Source organism: Ursus arctos, unplaced genomic scaffold (genome assembly GCF_023065955.2).
Source record: "Ursus arctos isolate Adak ecotype North America unplaced genomic scaffold, UrsArc2.0 scaffold_1, whole genome shotgun sequence".
NCBI lineage: Eukaryota > Metazoa > Chordata > Mammalia > Carnivora > Ursidae > Ursus > Ursus arctos.
This window is the reverse complement of record NW_026622763.1, coordinates 104,886,142-104,907,462: the sequence shown is the minus strand read 5'-3', so window position 1 is coordinate 104,907,462 and position 21,321 is coordinate 104,886,142. Positions and strand designations below refer to the sequence as shown.

Sequence of the window (21,321 nt, the reverse complement as noted above, 5' to 3'; positions counted from 1 at the left end):
AAGTGCTTCATCTTTACCTCCCTTCTGATTTGAAGTTTAGCAATCTCTAATATTTCTCGGGTTTTTTTCTTTAAATTACCTTACCCAAATTCCAAAAATTTTCCTATGGCCACTACCCTCCCTATCTTTGTATTTACACAAATGGTGCTGGTGTTGCTGTATTTCTTTCTAAACATAAGGCATTTGATACAGCCACGCATTTGTGCTGGGAAATTCAGGTTCAAAAATCTCTCTCAAAACTCATAATTCTTTGGCCGAAGGAAGAATCAGAGGCCAACCCCCCTCTCTGCAAGTTGGTCAGACATCTGAACTGAAGACTGATCCATTGAGTTAAGATCTCCCTTCTGGGAAAAACCCATTGCCAGGGATTCCCAGAATGTTTCCAGCGGGGTCCATTTTCAGTTCCTGTGACACCGGGAGGCAGTCGGTCAGGTGGCCCTGGACACTACTGATGACTCTGGCCCGCAATGCCACTGTTCCTCCTTCAAGGATTCTGGGGTTGGCTGCCGTCCAAGCAACATACAGTGGGATTTTATCATGCGAGGCCAGAGCTCAATTGCCAAAGACCAGAAGACTTGGGGAGATCATCCACATCTTTATGACAGGCTGAGCCACTTCTGAATCGCTGTAGACTAACCCAGGCCATTTCCATGATTTTAAAGGTAGGGTGAATACACTTCGAGCTGCAAGTCATCGAAAACTCGTGAACAGTGCTTAAGGAATAAAGACGGGAAGTCTGGTGGTTGCCAGCCCAGAGCTGAAACAAAGGTCCAGAAATATCATTGAGAAGCCATCTCTTCCCCTCCTCGTGCTCCATTCTCCTCAGTGTTGCTCCTTCACTCTTGACTGTCACCTCATGGCTATAATATGGCTGCCACGTCTCCACATATCGTGTCCATTTTCAAGGAAAGATGGAAAGGGGAGCGCCAGCTACTGCTACTTCTTTCAATCAGTTTCGGGATAGAATCTCACTTTTGCTTAAAGAAGGCATTGTTCAACAGTACCTATGAGAGTTCTGTTTTAAAATATTGTCCCCTTTTCTTCTTCCCCCACTTACCGACCTGTCTACTGCCCCATCTCTAGGATAATCCTTAACAGAGACCTTTAGGAAGATTGATTCCCATGGCCCGGTGAAGAAAAAGGCCGCCAGCCAGTGGCCCTCCCCAGCAGCCGAAATGGGAGCCAGGTTTTTTCTATTTATAGCAACGCCCACAGTGCCCTGCGCGGCGCAGCTGCTGCCTTTGGACTCAGTTGAGAAGAGAAGTTTGGTCGAAACACAAACAACAGCACAATGTCCAACTCCGATCGCCTTCCGGATTACCCACTCAACTCCGATTTAGTGAGGAGATTAAAGTCTGCCCTGGACGCCAGGGATGAGGACAGAGTGGGCCACCTGATCTGCACCGAAGTGGGGCACGTGGACGCCGTGATAGAGCTGGCCAATGACGACTGGATGAAGGAGCCCTCGGCTCGGCTGCCCGCCGGCGTGCTCGTAGGTAACCGGGACCGTCTGCCGCCGAATTCCCACCACGAGCGCGTGGGAGGGGGGCCGTTCCTGGAGGCGGAAGGGTGAACGGGTGAAAAAGGCACCTGATGCGCGCTGGCCTGTCCGGTGCCCGCTTATACACGCGGCGTGTACTGCGTGTTGCTATGCAACCGCGCAACCGGGGCGCGTGACGCAACTTGAAAAGAGGAAAGGTATTTCCAGGCGCCGCCGTCCTGCCCCTGCACGTGCACCTGCTTCCATTGCTCCGCTTCTTCGGTGTGTGTAAATACCCCCTTATAGCCGCGCCGTCGAGGTAATGTTGTCTTCTGCTCTGTGGCGTTAATATAGCTAAAGTATTTTCCACGATGCTACATAGTCTTCTTCATTTCAATCACCTATTGAGGTGATTAATCACAAAATACTTAAACCAAATGCCTACAAGAGAGGCCTAGCTGTTTACATTTTTACTACTATCAGTAATGCCACAATTAGCATCTTATTAGCATTCGTATGGCTTCTTTCTTATTCAGGTTATAGCCTTCAAATAAATTCCTAGGAGCAGAATTACAGGAACAAGGACAGAAAAGTTACCAAACCATTTTCTGAAAGGGTTTCTCTTTCCTCTGACAGTGAGTGTGTGTCTCACCACACCCTCAACATTGCCAGGGATGAGTATTTGTCCTTGAGCCACCAACTGAAAACGCGCGCGCTGGTCCTTGTCCACCGCCTACCCACCCGTCCTTCCTTCACTGCTGGGGACAAAGTCTTAGCCACAGGGCTTTGTTTTTCTTTGTAGACCTTTTCACACATGGCTTGTCTATGCAGGTGGGCAGTCTCTCCCCGTTTTTCTTTTCTTTTTCTCTCTCTCTTTTTTTTTTTTTTTTTTTTGGTCATTTTGCAGAACTTCTTTGTATAACAAATGGAACTATTTGCGCTGGTGCAAGATTTACTTTAAATTGCGTGGTGCTGTGTTCTAGCTGTCAGATGTGCTTGGCCCCGACGAAGTGTACAGAGGGCTCTTCTCCACCCACCAGACTGAGTCCCTCCTGACACATGTGTGCGTGCATGTGTCACACACACATGCTCCCACGTGCAGAAAAGTATACCAAAAGGAAGTGTGCATGGGACACTGGTGCTAGCCAGTGGGGCTTTTGTGTGAAGAGGGAGATCCAGATCGGGACTGCAAGGGGGTGACAATCCCTCCGTTCCCTCCTGGTGTGGGTGTACCCCCTGGGCTGCCTGTCACTGGGGACTTAAGCAAGCTGCATTAGGCTTTAGGGAGAAACCGTCTCCTGATTCTTCTTTCCCTTGGTTTTCCTAACACCTGTGGCCACGATCAGGGTGAGGGCCCAGGAGCCGCAAGCCCAAAGAACAACACGTCTTTGTTCTGACCTTAGCTTTGCGTGGACAGGCACTCGGTCTCTCCAAAGGAGGGAATTTCTCATCATAAACTGCAATTTGGCCAGGAGCGTGGAGCTCTATGCCTTGCATTTACCCCGCTGCCCCCTGCACACTGCCTGCCCTGTGCTTGCCTAGGAGGCTGACCTTATGAACAGCATCCCCTGCCGCGAGCTCTCTGACGCCTGTTGGATGCAGCTAATGGGAGGTGCTAAGAGGAGCACGGAAGGTGGGGTGTTTGCTCCAGAGTCCCCTCCCTGCCAGATCTCTGCTGCCATGTGGCTTCATCCTCGTGCCGAAGGCTCAGCTCCTGGCTGACAACTCTCACCTCCCTGCTTGCCCCTTCAAACACAGGGGTGAGGGTTCCCACTTGGGCTGTGCCTCCCCTAGCTGGCTTCCCTGAACCCTGCCTACCTTTGTTGCCCTCTGTTTTCTGCTATGCTTAAAAGCAAGTCCCCCCTATCCACGTCCCCCTTTACGAAGCCGTGGCAGCTGGTTGGGGATCCGTGTATTTGGAATCCCCAATTTAAAGTATCATTCTTTTCGCGTTACTAATTGCCCTGCACCATCTTTACTGCCCCGCCCACCACAACTTTGCTGAACACTGGAAATCAATGAAATCTGTGTTGAGAATTTCATTCCTTCCCACAATGAGCCCATTACATTCTAAATCACGTATGTATATACTTCTCCCCACCGAACTGCATCATCCAGAAAGGCAAGACCTGTTCGTTGCTGATGACATGTTTTAAGGGCTTGGGTTAGTTCGGGGTTGTTTTCCTTTCAGGATGATCGTACCCTGAATGATTAAAACATCTTGTTACCAGTGATTCTATTATAGGGAAAGCAGGCTGGCCTTGAACTTGGGGCAGAGAGTACGGCATGCTCAGTCTTGTGTATGCCGCTCTGGGCACGATGTGAAAGCAGGATTTGGAGGAAACAAGAAAGGGGAGGAGAGCCCGCTTAGGGGGTGACTGAAGGCAGTTTCCAGGTGAAAGGTGACAAGGGTCTCAACCAAGAGAGCAGGATAAATACAAAGATAAATGACCAAGATGAGAACTGCATGGGTGTGTCCATGGGAAGGTCTTGGTGACAAGTAGAGGTGCCAGTGCCACCAACCAAGATTGACAACCGAGGGACTGCTGGAGACTGTGCGGAGCCTGTGCTGTGTGCTTGCAGTACAGAGAGTGGAGAATGCAGACAGGGGTAACACGCGTGGTGCCTCCCAGGCTCGCAGCCCAGGTGACGTCAGCATGGGGAGGTTATCAGGGGTCTGAAGAAGCTCCTGCCGTGGAATGGAATGTTCCGGAAGGAAGCTTGGGCTCTGCCACCCATGAGCTGTGTGACCTTAGGAAAGTCACTTTTCCTTTCTGGGCCAGTGACGTGAGATTCAACGAGGGCTTCCCAAACAGAGGTCCGTGGTGGAATGAGCTCGGGAGATGCTTCCTTTGGGGTCACCTGCTTGGACTTTGGCACAAGTATATTAAAGGCTCGGTGTGGCTTTGCCACCAGGGGACTTGGTCGCTTGTAGGTGCTTTTTGGGAAACGCTGGCTCGGATCAGTGCTGAGGTCCCATCCATCTCTGTGCTTCTCTGAGGCTATGATCCCCAAAACTCATTGTCACAGCCTGCAATGGAGCGTGAGTTCCTTTTTGCTGAGTGTGGGAGCAAACGAGCTCTTTCTCAAGGCAACTGTGAGTCCTTGGAGACCATCCTTGGCAGGAACAAGAGCTGTTTGGGTTTAAATATACATGTGGGATCTTTAGAATGCTGGAAGAGTGGTCAGAACTTATGGCAATACCTTGAAATGTAGCCCATACCGGGAATGGATACTGTGAAGAATTTAAAAACTCCAGGGGAGGAATATGAAGATGGGGAATGGGGCTAGGCCAGCAGGACCAGCACCGGGAATGCCCACTCAGGCTGGGAGAGCCCGGAGCCAAGTGGCATGCTGGCAATGCATATAGGGGAGAGGAGGAAAGTTTCCATCCCAAGGACAACCCTGGTTGGCAGATTTTTGAGTATTGTTCAAAGATGACGATTTGCAAACATAAGAAAAAGAAAAGTAACCATTCTCTCTTGTGTGCTTGTCACTGTGAACACACAAGGACCTTGTATCTGTCAGTGAAATCCCCATGTGTATTGTAGTGTGAACTCATTATTCCACCAAATGGAACACACAAAAAATAGTAATAATTTATTCCAATTCATCCATGTCAGCATCACAATAAAAGCATAGAGAAAAAGAGGCACCGAGCTGAGAAAATGGTGGGAACGGCTTTTCCTAGAGAAGTCTCCCCAGGTGTACATGTCCCCCCTTGAGGAGGGTGGAGGTCAGAGGAACTTGAAATTTTAGCCCTAGAGGATCATGGGGCAAAATGCAGCATGTGTCCTCCCTACACAGTTGGCAGACAGGCAGGGAATGGTCATCGACTGGGATTCTCCTAACGACACAACTCACAAGGCCCCTGCAGAACCACCAGCTGCCCCGCAAGAATGGACTGTGAGTGGGGCATGGCCTCTCTCTCTCTCTCTCTCTCTCTCTCTGTGTGTGATAAGCTGAGCAGGGCTGAGCACGCAGATCCCCCATAACCAGCGCCCCCATCTATCCCATCCACCCCATTCCAATAGGAGCCTCCCCACCAGGGCTGCACCCAAATTCTGAGGCAGTGAGGACCTCCTCTGCTCAGGCCACCCCTTCCTTCCAGACCCTGCTCGGTGGACGGCCTCCGCTGGAGGACCGCCCCTGCTCAGCTGGCCCACAGATTCTCCTCCCTCCACGAGGACATAAGGCCCTCAGTCTCCATTAGTTACAGAAACACATGGCCTTGCTGGGCTAATCGTTATACCCACCAGATATTTAAAACTTAAAAATGACTCCTTGAAGGTGAAATCCTTGCCTAACGCTTATTGGTATCCAGAGCCTCATGGGGTCTCTGCCCTGAGAAGGAGCTCAAAGTCCGTGTGTCCTGCCGGGCACGGACGGGCTAAGCTCCGTTGCTGACCTTAAGGTGGGTTTGCACAGACTGCCTTCCCATGGACACTACTGGGGTTAGTCTTCCTGCGAAGAAATATTTAATTCTACTTTCTGCTAAAACCAAGGCTCTGCTGTGTAATACCAGTGACAGTTGCGTCATTTGTCCTTGCATCTCTTCAATGCCTGTCAGCTCACTAACCACCGAGAACATGGGAAGGAAGAAAGGAGGGCTGGGGGAGGGGTGGCGAGACCCTTCTTGCCCCCAAATGCAGCAACTGTACAATTTGGTAACTGGCGTAATCAAACTACTTAAGAAACAACTGATTACTAATTGCTATTATTAAGGATGTCAGCATTCCATGATTTTGCTGCTGATATATTATATACAAGTCAAGATGCTACTTGAATTCTTGATTGAAACAGAAAACTAGAGACATTATGTTGTGTTTGGGGTAATGGTATTTAAGCATCTGGAGGCAAGTTAAAGAAATACTAATTGGGTTTTTATTAAGAGATCGCGCCGAGCAGCCTGTATATAGGTGGGAACGAGTGTGGGGAGCGCGTGATAGGCATGCGCGTACACGTCAGGATGGGGTCTGTTTGCGGAATTCAGCCTCTCACGCAACCAGCACCCCTGCAGGCTTGACCCTGAGTCCACCATCACATTAGGGCCACATCGGCCACCCCTTCCCCACGCACGGAGGAGACCATCACCCAGGACAAACCAAACAGTCACATGTCAGATGAGCACAGCCCCTCCCTTGTAGGACTAATGACAGAAGCCCGCGCACCGCTGGTGGCTCTGAGACGTGGTGTATCGGGAAGGCGAGAGACTAACAGTGAGATGACCCGGGTTCTTGCCTTGGCTCTAGCACTGCCTCTGTGGCCTTGAACTTGGCAGTCCCTCTCTCTCTGAACCTCCATATCCTCACTTTAAAAAAATGGGATTGGTCAGGTCATCTCTCAGGGTCTTTATAAATTGTGCTAACTAAGGTTTTGAGACCAATGACTTGTGTTTGTGGAGGACGTTATCAAAACCCCGTTGCCTTCATAAGTGCGGTGCACCCTAACAGAGGCCTGTGTAGACCCCACCCCACCTTCAAAGGAATGGCTGTCTCCACACCAACGGGGGAAGGAAGGTATCTCCTGGAGGGGCTGGTGGGAGACTGGTTCGTGAACTTGAATGCACCAAATAAGCAGCAGCTTGGCACAGGGCCAGCCTCTTCTCATTGTTAGGGAGAACACGTCCCCAACCCAGAACATGCTAGAACTGGAGCCAGCCCCAAGTGGAGGCAAGGAGAGAGGAATCACAGGTAGCAAGGACCTTCCTGAGGGCTATTGTCTTTCCCGCTTACCCAGCTGAGGGAAGCGAGGCTCTAAGAGGTTATGTTACACGCCCGAGGTCCCACAGCTGGTAGAAAGTATAAATCCAGTGCTCTTCCCAGCATTCCCTGAGGCCCGTAGTTGTCCGTCTTACAGCTCCATTTTACAGATGGGGACACTGAGGCTCACATTTGTTCTTCCACTGGCCAATAGCCAGTTCGCAGCAGGGTGTAAACAAGGTATGTTTCCTGAGTTTTAGTCAAGGGCCCTTGATACCTCCCCACCAGACACATTTTGCAGGAAGACCCATGAACAAATTTCCCCACTGAAACTGCATACAACCCTTTTACTTTACACACATGTATACTCATGCCCACACGCATCAATAGCATGGAGTCTCGGGCTTCAAATCATTCAAATAAGAGTATTAAGAAAAAACACGGATGAATAAGTGGGGTCCTTGGCTGCCGAATAAAAGAGAAATGGAAAGCATGAGGTCAGCGGCAACAGGGAAGGATAGAGAGGGAAGCACTCCGCCATCTCGGCTGCACACCCTGAGCAGACAGTGTGGGGGCAGGGAGACCCTGCTCGAAGCAAAATGAAATTAAACCTTTCTAAGTACTTATAAATCAGCACCTAATGACACTATCCCACCACCAGCCGGAGCATTGCTCTTATTACTTTGATTCACAAGCCAGGAAAAGATCCGGAATTATGCACAAATTATTGTCCCATCTTCTTAATTAACACTGATTGCAAAATTCTTGCTAAAGTCCTTGCTAACAGACTCAATTATGCGCTGCCTGAATTGATTCACCCAGATCAAGTGGAATTTATTAGAAATACACTTTCCTACAATAACATCAGATTATCTTTGAATATAGTTAAATTATTTAGGAATAAAATGGCTTCAGTCTTTGCTTTAGATACAGAAAAATATCGCCCACCACCTAGAATAAAGATATTTCTTTGCTTTCAAGCAGATACACACCCTAGGCTCTCTTTTTTTCCCAGAAGCAGGTTGAATCACTGTGATGAGATGAGATGCATGTCTTAGAGCTAATGGTCCAGCTTCAGAGCATATGGGGCAGGAAGAAAAATCCTACAGGGTCACGTCTCAGCTCCCCCCAGTATGAATTGTCACTGCCTGTGAAACACAGTGAAATTGCAATTAGACTAAATCAGGATATTTTCAGAATCAAAATTGAGAAACAGGCTAATAAAGAAATAATGTATGCTGATGACATACTTCTATTAGCATCACTCCCAAGCACACTGGAGAGTTTTGAAAGAACAAAAAGAAATGAGGATGATAGCAAAGAGGCTTTTCTCCTTCCCAGGAGGATGATGGTTCCTGCAATGGTGTGCTCTGCTCAGGAAAAACATTCCTAAGGCAGTAATTGGAAGTGGCAAGTGCATTACCTGTAGCCTGGGTTTACTTCACTGTCCCATTGCCCCTTATCTTCCAATACCAAATTCAGCAACTGGATATGAACAGGGACTGGGTTTGTCCTGTTCACCGTATCCTGGCACACGGTAGGTACATAATAAATATGAATAGACCAAATAGCATATGGGGTACACTAAAATTCTCTTGGGTTGGCCCTTGATAGATGGACATGTTGTTAACAGGCTATGATCGAGAGGAAGGGAATCCAAATGGAGGGAGGAGAGTGGGCAAACGTGGAGCACACAGGGGCATACCGCCCTGTGCAAGGAAGAGGGACCTGCCTGGAAACGAGGGTGTGTTCATAAGAGCAGAGGGAGGAAAGTCAAAGCAAGTAAGACCAAGAATTCTAGACAGGTGTTTACACTTATCTGGAAAGGCAGTGAGGATCCATTCAACAATGGAATGAGATCATCTAATTTGGAAAAAACAAAAACTCTTTTTACATAGGAAGGATGGCAGCGGAGAGATTGGTACCAAGGAGGTGCCTCCTTCTTTTTTTTTTTTTTTTAAAGATTTTATTTATTTATTCGACAGAGATAGAGACAGCCAGCGAGAGAGGGAACACAAGCAGGGGGAGCGGGAGAGGAAGAAGCAGGCTCATAGCGGAGGAGCCTGATGTGGGGCTCGATCCCAGAACGCCGGGATCACACCCTGAGCCGAAGGCAGACGCTTAACCGCTGTGCCACCCAGGCGCCCCGAGGTGCCTCCTTCTTTGCTGAGTCCCTAAGGCAATACAACACCCCCACCGCCCTTGAAGCTAGAGTTGGCTTTGTTCTAACCAACAATGGGCTTCACAGAAGAAGGTCTGTGAATTTGAAAACAGATCAACAGAAAGTATCCAACCTGAAGAACAGCGAGTAAAATGATAGAAAATAAAATGAACAGAGACTGTGCGACAACTGAAAAGATCTAACGTATCCAACTGGAGTCCAAGAAAGAGAGCAGGAAGATAATGGAGCAGAAAAAATATTTAAAGAAATAGATACCAAACATTTCCCAAATTTGATGAAAGACATAAATTTACAGATTCAAGAAGTTCAGCAAACCAGAAGCAGGATATAGGTGAGGGAAGTCAGTCAGATGTGTGTCGGGTACCTGGATGCGCTGCTGACTGTGAAAATAGCAGGGTCACTGGAGTGAGGGCTGGGAAAGGCACACGGAGAGAAGAGTGCAATGACAGCTTCCTGTTTGGAGGTGCATGCCTCTCTCCTTCCCACAGACCTGCAGTGGCTCCCTACTGCCTGCAGCAAAAGTCAGCAAACTATGGCCCGAGGGCTGGCTGCCTGTTTTTACAAGTAAAGTTTGATTGACCATGCTCATTCATTTACGCATTGTCAATGACTACTTTCATGCTATCACGGCAGAGTTGAAGAGTTGCCACAGGGACCGTATGACCTACAAAATCTGACACTTTACAGATAATATTTGCTCTCTGGCACTTTACAGAAAAAGTCTGGTGACCCCAGCCCAACAGCTTCCAGTTCATATTTTATAGCAAGCGTTCAAGGGCCCGGAAGATACGCCAGGAGCTCACTTACCCCACCACTTCTGCCAGCACCCTTTCACCCACTCTGTACCCCAGGGAGGGATGGGTGACAGCACTAGCCAGAGCGCGGTGGGAAGCAGATGATGCTCCGCCAAGTGTTTGCCATGGAAATTGACAGTAAGCTTTTAAACATATTGACAGCAACTTGACCATTAATACGACAGCGTGTGATTACTGGACTTTTTTCTATTGTATTTTTTCTTATAATTAATTTTAATTATATTTTTAAGAATTAGCCCATGGCAAATTGAGACCAAAAAAAAAAAAAGTCCCGGGTCCTTTACCAGTGGTTAGAAACTCTGGTTGAAACCGTACCCCAATGACACCATCCGTCCCTTACACTCTTCTTGGCTCTTGGACAGGCCATCTCTCCGCTCTCCTGTCTTCACGTGCTCTAAAAGCACATCCCCCCATCCTTCCGGGTGGCCCGAGAGCCCCAGGGGCTCACGGTCTGATGCTGAGTGGAGTTTGCCTCACAGGGTATTTGCAGGGCACGAACGCCTGAGAAGAGAGGGAGGAAATCAGACTGGCAGAGGAGAAGTTGACCTGTGACGCAGGCCCCATGTGCTATGTGTGGCCTGCTCTAGGGGACCTCTGGCGCTGAGATCCCTCTCACAGTTTTCCCGCATTGGGTCAAGACGGCAGGACCTCTGCACACACCTGATTGGTCATGGGAGGTGTGTTCTGGAGGGAGGCGGCTCTCTGCAGCTGAGTTATACCCCGAAGGGTTGCCATCTGGGGCAACAAGTCCTCCCTCACGTGGGGTCTGGGTGGCCCGTCTCCATGTCCACCAAAGGTCTAGTTCCTGCCACTCACCTCGGCTCTGAGTCCCTGGGCATGCTGGCTGCTGCTTCTTTTCTACCAAATCCCCCCCTCTGCCTGACCCCGCTTCCAGACGCACCCAGGGCCCCGTGCGATGTAGCCCTGTTCCTCTCCCTGGCAGGGATCTGTCCTGCTCACTAGTTACCGGTTGCCTCATCTACCTCTCCTAAAGTGTGACACTTCCCAGAGGCAAGGACTTCGACTCTTGGCCTCTGTAGGCTGCTGGCACCTGAAAAATCCCCCGTACAGATAAGCTCAACATAGAATATTTCCGAATTGCACAGAAATTTACCCTTCCACCTACAAAATAAGAAGCATCAGTTTCGCTGAACTTCTCCAAAATTTGACTTTTAAATAATCTTGTTATTTTAACTTGCATTTGAAATTAGTAACATTGTATAACGTGGATGTCTTTGATAGTCACTCTCATTTCTTTTAATGCCTTTTTTCCTGTCTTTCTGCTGGAAGCCCGACGTTCTCATTTTTCACCAGCAGAAAAATAAGTGAAGTCGAGTTTAAATCCACTAGCTAAAACTGGCCACACTCTGCTCCATGCGGAGCTGCAAAGCAACCGAGCGAGCCCACCAGGAGCCCTCCCTCCTCACTTGCAGGATCAGTCACGTTCTCGTTCCTAGAAGGGATATGAAGGGTGACAGGACATAACGATCAGATCAAAGCAACTTCAAGAGAGAAGTATTTTGCTCCCTGTGTGAGATTCATAAAAAACAATCAGTCTTAACATGCAATTTGTCTCAAGAGGCAGGAGCTGCAATTTTATCATGTAATTAAATCCCCATGACAGTCGTAAAGAAACTTTGTCACCTTTATCAGGGAAAGCTTCCATAATATGCTTTCCAGCAACGTCCCCAGAGTCTATAAATGTCCTTCCAGGGCTATTTACTCGTGGCCGTGCGTGTGAGCGTCGGGCCGCTCGGTTTCCCACTCCACCACGGTGGGTACGCAGCACTCAAGGGCACCTTTGTTTCTGAGCTTCCAAAAAAGCCCTCCTGGGCTATGGATGAAAGCAGCACTTGACCTTTGGATAAGATCGCATTCATAATGAGAAGTGACTTTGTTGTTTTGCGTGATCTGCGTTGGGCTGGGTGGCAATGTCGGGAAAATAGGTTAGCGAGGTGTTCCCCCCGCCCCCCCTGCCATATTGTGTTCTTCCGCATGATGGGAATGAGATTTCTTAATAATGTGAAATCAGTACAGACAATTTAAGTCATTATTAATAGATACACTTGATCTGAGGAAGTAAAATGTTTTAATGTTTTGTTAAATGAGGTGTGCTGTGCTAACATTGTTATTCAGAGAAAAGGTTGAGATATTTTAACATTTTTTATATTAATGTCTGTGTGACTAACTCTGGTAGATGGGTGAATGTGTCCTGGAGCTCTTAAAAGCAGAGCCTTACACACCCGCCTAGCTTATTATTCTAAAAACTTTTTTTTGTTATTTGAAAAGCTACAGGGAGTGGGGATGAAGGAGGAGTGGCCTTTAGAGATTAAATGGGAGAGTGGGGACCAAAACAAGATAAAATGATTTACAAAAGTAGATTCACTGTAAGACCTTAGCTATTGGCCAAGCGGTAGGAATGTGAGTATCCTATGGTCTGATCGGATTTCATACATGGCCATTTACAGAAATGATTCATGTAGGAAGTACGAATTGACCAGGCTAACAATATACATTCACATATTTGAGAAAGTGCTCAGAGTCTCACAACGTCCACCTTGTGGGGAATGACTTGCTGCCCTCGTTTGTCCATTTACCTGGACACTTGACCCCAGAAGGAAGCAGACATTTGCCCAATGGCCCAGGAAAGAACCCACACATTTGGCTGTCCCCAAGAACACAAAGAAATGACAGGGCATCTTCCAGCCTCCACCTCGTGGCCTGAACACACGGAAAGTCTCTGTGCTGGAGAAATAGCAGCCTGACCCTGTAATAAAACCCACATTTCAAGCTCAACTAGATTCTTCCACCGAGTACCAGCAGGGCTCATCGTCAGACACTTCTGAGCAGAAGAAAATCATTCATCAGTTCAATGGCAGGATGCAAAGATCTTGACATCACTTGAGAATAATAACCACCATTCATTCAAACACTATCATTATGATTTTAAGGTGGATTTTACTTTTTCATCCCATTTGATCTCGAGGCCAAAACTCCCTCTCATTAGCTGCCTGCCCTTCAGTTTTCGTGTCTCCTATGGATAAAACATTATGTTTATAATTTAAGTCCCATAAATATTCTTTGCAAAATTACATTCAAATCTGGTGACCACCTGGGTAGTTATTCGAGAGATATAGTTCATTCACTGAGTTGTCCAGAGAGAAGCTGGGTATCCACCCCTATTTGGATCTTTGTCCTTCTTTTCCCAAGATGACTCCACCGTGGGCAATAAAAGCCCACCACAATCAAATTTGTTTAGTACTCTGAAATAGTCCACAGATACAAGAGAAGTTCCTCCATCAAATAGGTGCCGTTTGATAGTTCTTCTGAAGAACTAAAACTAAACAAGATTATTTTCATCAGAATCCCTCTCTTTCAAGAAGAGCGCTGTATTTGTTCAGAAGAATTTCCTGGGGGCGCCTGGGTGGCACAGCGGTTAAGCGGCTGCCTTTGGCTCAGGGCGTGATCCCGGCGTTGTGGGATCAAGCCCCACATCAGGCTCCTCCGCTATGAGCCTGCTTCTTCCTCTCCCACTCCCCCTGCTTGTGTTCCCTTTCTCGCTGGCTGTCTCTATCTCTGTCAAATAAATAAACAAAATCTTTAAAAAAAAAAAAAGACCAGGTCCCTGGACAAGAAGCTGAAACTGGCAGGGCCTGAGAATTCGTGGAACCACAGTGAAGGGGAAGGGGGGGGAGTTAGGTGTCTGCGCCAGAGACAGAGGAAGTGCAGATGGAGGTGGGGTAAGTCTGCACACGGTGCCAGGCCCTTCATATCTTCAGGAGAGTCGCCAAACTGCCTACAGGATGTTGGTAGTGGCCTTAAAAGCAAACAAGTGACACAGAAAACCTAAGGAGTTCATTCTGTGCCCCAGGGTGGGGGCAGACAGGGAGGCCACGGAAAACACCGGGAGACAAAGCACAGGTGCCCTCAGGGTCCCAGGGAGGCCTCCGGGTCCCCTGCAGCCCAGGGTCCCGGTGAGGAAGGGAACTCAAATTAACACCTGACTGACGCAAGTTACTCTGTACCAATGTGCTCTATGAATGGTTTAAAATACTGTCAAATAATCTGCTGTATTTATGTCACCGAAATGTGGCTATAACATCAACAGTAGCCCCACTAACCCCTGACTCTAAAATCAAGAAGAAGAAAACTCTAGTACCGCAAATGGGAGCCCCCAGCAGCATGCAGAGGTCTCAGCCCCCTGACGCAGAGGACCATGGGATCCTATGTGCCTGGGCTTTGAATGTCACCTTGGGGCACTGGCTGAATCAGCCCCTGGCTCTGGCCTCTCGAGATACTTTACGATTGTGATAGGCTCCATGTCACCCACCAATCTGATGTCCACCTTTCCGTAAGTTCACCTCAACCACCCATAAGCATATATCGTACGGGATCAGAATGAAAACCTTGTCTGCACATTAGAAGCGCCTGTGCTGGGGGGAGGGTGTCTAACAGACCCAATGCCCAGGCTACACTCCCCAACCCATGCCACCAGGTCCTTTCAGGTTGGGATCCAGACATCCGTATCTTTTTAATGCTCCCCAGGTGGTTCCATTTTACAGCCAAGATTTGAACCGCTGCTTGGCACATACCATGTGTATTATTTCTCAAGTGGGAGTTTTCAGCAAGACTTTCCTATAAGAAGACCCATATTTTTTCCCACCTTCTCTAAAAGGTTTCCAGGAAGCTTTCTGCCGCAGGTAGAACTATACCCCTGCCTGCATCCCTCTACATAGTCATGAATAATTCCATGTCGCAAAGGAAACTTCTTTTATCCACCGTGACTGGTTCCTAGTGACCCACAGAGCTCCAAGTACCCCACTCCCTTTTCTAAATGTTCCCAAGCCATCTTTTTCATCCTTCTTAGGGGTCTTGCCCAGCATCGATGTCAATTCAGACTTTGAGGAACCAAATTCTTATTTGGAAACTACAACTCTCGTCTTTCTGGTCCTTCTGTTTTATCACAACTCCTCAAGGGTTTGATAATTGCTCAGCAACATCGTATACAGATTCACTCTCGGAAGAAGTCGAGTTTTCCTATGGACTGAAATAGGCAGAGAAGACAAAGTTCAAATTGTATCTTGAAGCTTATGCATTGGCTCTGACTGAGCTGAGAAGGGTGAGGACAATGAAAATGAAATTAAAATGGCCTGACCCAAGCAAGGTATGGTTGGAGAGAACTGTCGTACAATGGGCCAGAAGGAGCCCGGTGCTGGATCAGGAAACAGAGCCGTTTACCTGTCACTAAGAGACACTGTTCAGCTGGTAGGGAGGAGGACTAAAAAACTCCTGCGTGTGAGGGTCCTGTGGTCACTGCACTTTCCTGTGTGATCCTTGGGGGCGGGATTATTGTATTTTTTGTCTCTGTATCCCCAAAACCTAACCACACACCCTAGAGAGTAATAGTCCATGAATGTTCGTTGAAAGAATAGATGAACGAATGGATTGGTTTATAAGTATTTGTAGGGGTTTTGGTTTTTATTTTGTTTTTTAATGTAATAATAACACATGTGGCTATTATTGCTCTTTAAAAAAACGAAAACAAAAACAAGTTGCCTCTGTCGTGCTCCTGAAGTAATCTACACGTCCTACTTGTAAAACCAAAGCTGTCGCCCACGAGCTATTTTTAAAGCTCTCGCAAAGAACCACGTCTGTTTCTGGACTACTACTCCCTACCCCTGAAATCAAGCTTGGATATTTAGGGCACCGTTGACAAATACAATGCATGGAAAGCTAAATTTACCACAGAGCACAGGCCAGAATGGCTCTTATCCCTGGACTCACCTCCAATTTTCCCACCCCTTTTAAAAATAATCCGTGACAAAACATATCAGGAACAATGGAATTCTCCAGTTCAAAGTAAAGTCCAGGTTGGATCATATTATAGTTGTGTATGAGTAAGTCCTTCAGAAGTGGATCTAATCACAATCCATCTGAGAAAAATAACATGGCAAAATGGCTAAGCGGGTAGAAATGCAAAATCCAAAGAACTATAGAGTAACTGCAGAGTCTTTGAATGAAGCGGGGACAGCGGCTGGCTTTATTCCAGTGTACAACTGATAAGGGAAATGGTCACGTAGTGTTGCCTTTCGTCGTTTTCTGTACGCACAAGCCTCTTACGTCTGACGGAGGCTGTGGGTTGCTTGCAAACGTGGTTATGTTCTTTACCACTGCATTGGCCATAGCACCCAGCAGTGTTTTAGGCACACAGGGGGCCCTTGAAAAAAATCTCGGCTGTTCCACTGATGACACTGATTCTGTCTTTGCCGCTGCTGATGGAGACAAGGGAGGTAAAATGTAAAACATGCGAAATGAGGTTTTAAAGAGCCCTCATGGCTCCATTGTCATGGATTGGGAGAATCAATATTGTTAAAATGTCCACACCACCCAAAACAATCTACAGATTTAATACACTCTCTATACAAACAACATTTTTTATAGACCTAGAAAAATCCTAAAATATAGAGAGAACTTCAAAAAAAAAAACACACAAACAAACAACAACAACAACAACAAAATAGCCAAAGCAGTTGTGAAAAAGAAGAACGAAGTTGAAGTGGAGGCATCACAATCCCAGATTTCAAGATACCCTAGAAAATGGTAGTAATCAAAACAGTATGGTAGTGGCACAAAAACAGACACATAGATCAGTGGAATGGAATAGAGAACCCAGAAATAAACCCATGTTTATATGCTTAATTAGTCTATGACAAGAAGGCAAGAATATCCAATGGGAAAGAGAGAGTCTCCACCAAATAATGCTGGGAAAACTGGTCAGCAACACGCAGGAGAACGAAACTGGAGCACTTTCTTTTTTTTTTTTTTTAAGATTTTTTTTATTTATTTATGTGACAGAGAGACAGCCAGTGAGAGAGGGAACACAGCAGGGAAGTGGGAGAGGAAGAAGCAGGCTCCTAGCGGAGGAGCCCGATGTGGGACTCGATCCCGGAACTCCGGGATCACGCCCTGAGCCGAAGGCAGACGCTTAACGACTGCGCTACCCAGGCGCCCCTGGAGCACTTTCTTACACCACACACAAAAATAAACTCAAAATGGATTAAAGACCTGAATGTGAGACCTGAAACCATAAAATTCCTAGAAGAAAACACAGGCAGTAATTTCTTTGATATCAATTATAGAAACATTTTTCTAGATACGTCTCCTTTGGCAAGGGAAACAAAAGCAAAAACTTTTGGGATTACACCAAAATAAAAATCTTCAGCACAGCAAAGGAAACCATCAACAAACAAAAGGCAGCCTACTGAATGGGTGAAGATATTTGCAAATGATATCTCCGATAAGGGGTTAATACCAAAATATATAAAGAACTTATATAACTCGACACCATAAAATAATAATAATAATAATAATCCAATTAAAAATGAGCAGAGGACTTGAACAGACACTTGTTCAAAGAAGACATACAGATGGCCAACAAACACATGAAAAGATGCTCAACATCTCTAATCATTAGGAAATGCAAATTAAAACCACAAAGAGATATCACGTTATACTTGTAGAAAGACTAAAATCAAAAACACAAGAAATAACAAGTGTTGAAAAGGATGTGAAGAAAAATCAATCCTCGTGCACTGCTAGTGGAAACGCAAATTGGTGCAACCACTGTAGAAAATAGTATGGAGGTTCCTCAAAAAATTAAAAACAGATTTACCATTTTATCCAGTAATTCCACTACTGGGTATTTACCCAAAGAAAACAAAAACGCTAATTCAAGAAGATATATATATAGACCCCTATCTTTATTGCATCATTATGTACAAAAAGATATGGAAGCAACCCAAGTGTCCATTGTTGAATGAATGTATAAAGAAGATGAGATATATATAAACAATGGGGTATTAGCTATAAAAACCTTGCCATTTACAACAACACAGGTGGACCCAGATGGTAAAATGCTAAGTGAAATAAGTCAGAGGAAGATAAATACCACATGATTTCACTCATATGTGGAATTTAAGAAACAAAACAAACAAAGAGACAAACCAAAAAAGACTTAAATCCAGAGAATAAACTGGTGGTTGCCAGAGGGAAGGGGGTGGGGAGACGGGTGGAATAGATAAAGGGGATTGGTAGTGCACTTACAGTGATGAACACGGAGAAATGTACAGAATTATTGAATCATTATATTGTACACTGGAAACTAAGGTAACGCTGTGTGTTAATTCTACTAGAATAAAAAAAAAGAGCCCCCATGAAGCATTCAATAGACAGTCATGAAATTTGGTAAGGCATCTTGACATCTGGGGAAAGGTAGCGCATACAGTGAAGCTCCCAGATCTGAGGTAGGACCCCATCCCCAGCATCTGAGTCCCTGTCCTTGGCCAACCAAGGGGCCAGGTTACCCCCTAAATTCCCTAAGGGAAAAAGGTAGCATGTGGTCAGGAACAAGAGGAATTTCAATGCACCTGAGCAAATTTCAAAGAGATCAGTCCATTTGTTCCTTCACCATCTGCACTGAGGACCAGATGAGGACCACAGTGACAGCACTGTGCTAGGTACTAAGTACCCCCGTGCAGATGAAGAAGCAGAAGCTCGTGGTCAAGTAGGCACACAGACAAGAGCAGTACCCAACAGTGAGCCAGGTACCATGGACAGAGTGCCAGGACAGACATCAGGACTAGCCATGGCGGTGAAGGGAATCTAAGCTGAGCGTTGAAGAATGGGTGGCTCCCGGAAGGTGGCAAGGGGAACACCAGAACGCCAGGCACAGGGGACAGCACGCGCATACACCTGGAGGCCTGAGACACTGTACACCATCAGGGGACTACCGACCCCCGTGCTAAAATGTGTCATGGTCGACGGCAGCAGTGAGGGCGAGGTAGGAAGTCCTTGTGCCCACAGTGAGGGGTTTGGGTGCTGACCATCTCTGGATCGAGAAACCTTGTGCAAGTCACCTGAATCTCGGAGTTCCGGTGTCCTCCTCTGCACCTGGCACCTAAGGTGGCCCACCTACGGGGCCCCTGGACAGAGAGCCACTTGCTGGGGATGTGTGGGTAGAAGGAGCCCCCTCCTGCAGCTCACCCTGAGCCCCGCGAGCTGAACTCCACGGCCCTTCTGCACCCTCTGTACTGAGCCTCAGCCCGGGCGTCAGACAACCGCAGTGAGGATAATAAACCCATGGCCCCATGGCAGCCAGCTCAGGCAGCGACCAAGTCCCTCCCACCCCCACGCTCTCGTCACCAATGAGAGCCCTTCAGCTTTGGGGACATGGTCCACACTGCTTACCTGCCTGCATGAAGGTATCGCAGTGGCCAGACATGTGAGCACATCTCCCTCTTCCCAGCACCCGCACAGCCCTCTTCCGCGGAAGAGACGTGAGTTCTGCCACGTAAGGGAGCCTCCAGGCCCTGGGTCAGTCCGTGCAGGTACATTTATGCCGCACATCAGCTCTGCAACCAGGGTAGAAACATATCTTTATTCAATGATAAATGCAGGCGATTTTGCCTCCACTCCTACCTCTTCTGAGGAAGATCAAGGGTACTCCGCTGGGCCCCCTGTTGTTGTGGAAAGTCTTGGTGAAAGGGGCCCTCCAGGGGCCAAATTACTGTTCAAAACAAAGAGCCAACACGGAGAGCCTGCTCAGGCTGGGGGGGTGGTCTGTGCTTAGAAGAACAGAGCGAGTCGAGGGGCGCTTTGAGGCACAGAGATCAAGAGACAGGAACATGGGGAAGAGGGTGCTTAAGAAGTTTGGCGGTGACCAAGGATGTGCTTCCCCTGTGACCTCTATTCCTTGAGTTTCTGTCGTCTCTGTCATGGCTTTGATTGCAACACCACATAGTGACAGGATCCCACGGGTGCGTGTCCAGCGCTGGCGCCGTGTGGACAGTGGCTGCTGTTCTTACCCCTCCCACAGCATCTCTGTGCGTAACTGTCCCAGGCGTGTGCTCCACCGCGTCCCCTTGGCCCCTCAAGGCAGCACCCTCCCGGAGCCTCCGTCCTCCTCCTGGGAGTCACACAGTCACACAGACATGACAAAGGATGCTATAGCCCCACGACAGGGGACCCTCCCAACTTCCCAAGAGGAGAAAAACAAGAATTGGAAAAAAGGGTGTAAGAATTGTGTATTACCTATATTATGAGAAAAAAATGCTTTTATTAATTTTTAGACAATAAAATAAAGCCCTGCACTAAACTGTAACAACTAGTAAGTTACTAATAAAAAGCTGTTACCATCCATTTAGGAAACAGAAATTGTGGCATTTCCCATCTTCAGCAAGGGATGGGCCTTTGGGGATAAGTTCTCAACAACTGCAAGAAACTCAGAGGCCAGAGGAGCCCCAGATGATGCCTTTGGGAATCCCTGGTCTGCCCTGTGGAGCCTCCCCCCGAGGGACCCTTGCAGAGAGCCTGGTCATTTGCAGTGTCAGGCTGGGGCTCCCTTATACGTGCTCAGAGCCCACACAGCCCTCAGAACACACGTCCACCCACCCTTGTTCACAGCAGCAAAGAAAGGGATAGGCCAACAAGACACCCGACAGAGCAGGAAAAGACGGCCCGCCCATTTTCCGTGTCTGCCCTTGTGTGGAGAGCTGTTTTGGAGATAAACAGATGGGTCCGTCTCTGGAAGTCGCATCTATATAATCACAAGGGGGCGGCTGAGCACTCTGGCATGTCAGTGGTCACACGATGCTGGTCATATCAAGTAACCACGATCACATCGGAGCCCGCAGGAGTTATAAATACACCGCCACCGAGCCCTAACTGGATGACAATTGAGTAATGACAATAGAAATAGCTCACCCTCCGTGAGACCATCTTTCCCCTTCCTGAAGAACTTCTCTGAAACCAACAGCATTGCAATGGAGAGATGGCCAGAGCCAGCTAGAGGAAAGCTTCACATCTTTCAGAAGATGGAAAAAGAGCCTCAAGCTGGAGCTGGGTCCCCAGTGCTCGAGTACCATGCTGCCTTGGTCATGGGAGACCTGAGCCGTCTGGAGCGGCTCATGAACCGCTACTTCCAGAATGCCAACGTGGTGTTTGAGATCAAGAAGGACGAGATGGAGTGGCAGGTGAAATCCCCAGCCACATTTGGACTGTCAGGTACCCTTTTTCCTTTTAAGCTTGGCTATTAAGTTTTAAGGAGCTACTAACACGCCTCTGGATGCGTGCCTCGGGTGTGCA

General features: G+C 47.6%; 1 protein-coding gene across 1 annotated transcript in view; it reads left to right on the top strand.

The window, feature by feature from the left end:
* Window positions 1–1,263: 1,263 nt before the first annotated feature.
* Window positions 1,264–21,321, top strand: part of ASB18 (ankyrin repeat and SOCS box containing 18) — a 61,645-nt gene continuing 41,587 nt past the window's right edge. The window contains exons 1-2 of the mRNA XM_026491628.4: window positions 1,264–1,508; window positions 21,121–21,240. Of these exons, the coding sequence (XP_026347413.2) occupies window positions 1,292–1,508; window positions 21,121–21,240 (337 nt within the window). The 5' untranslated portion in view covers window positions 1,264–1,291. The remainder of the gene's footprint in view (window positions 1,509–21,120; window positions 21,241–21,321) is intronic.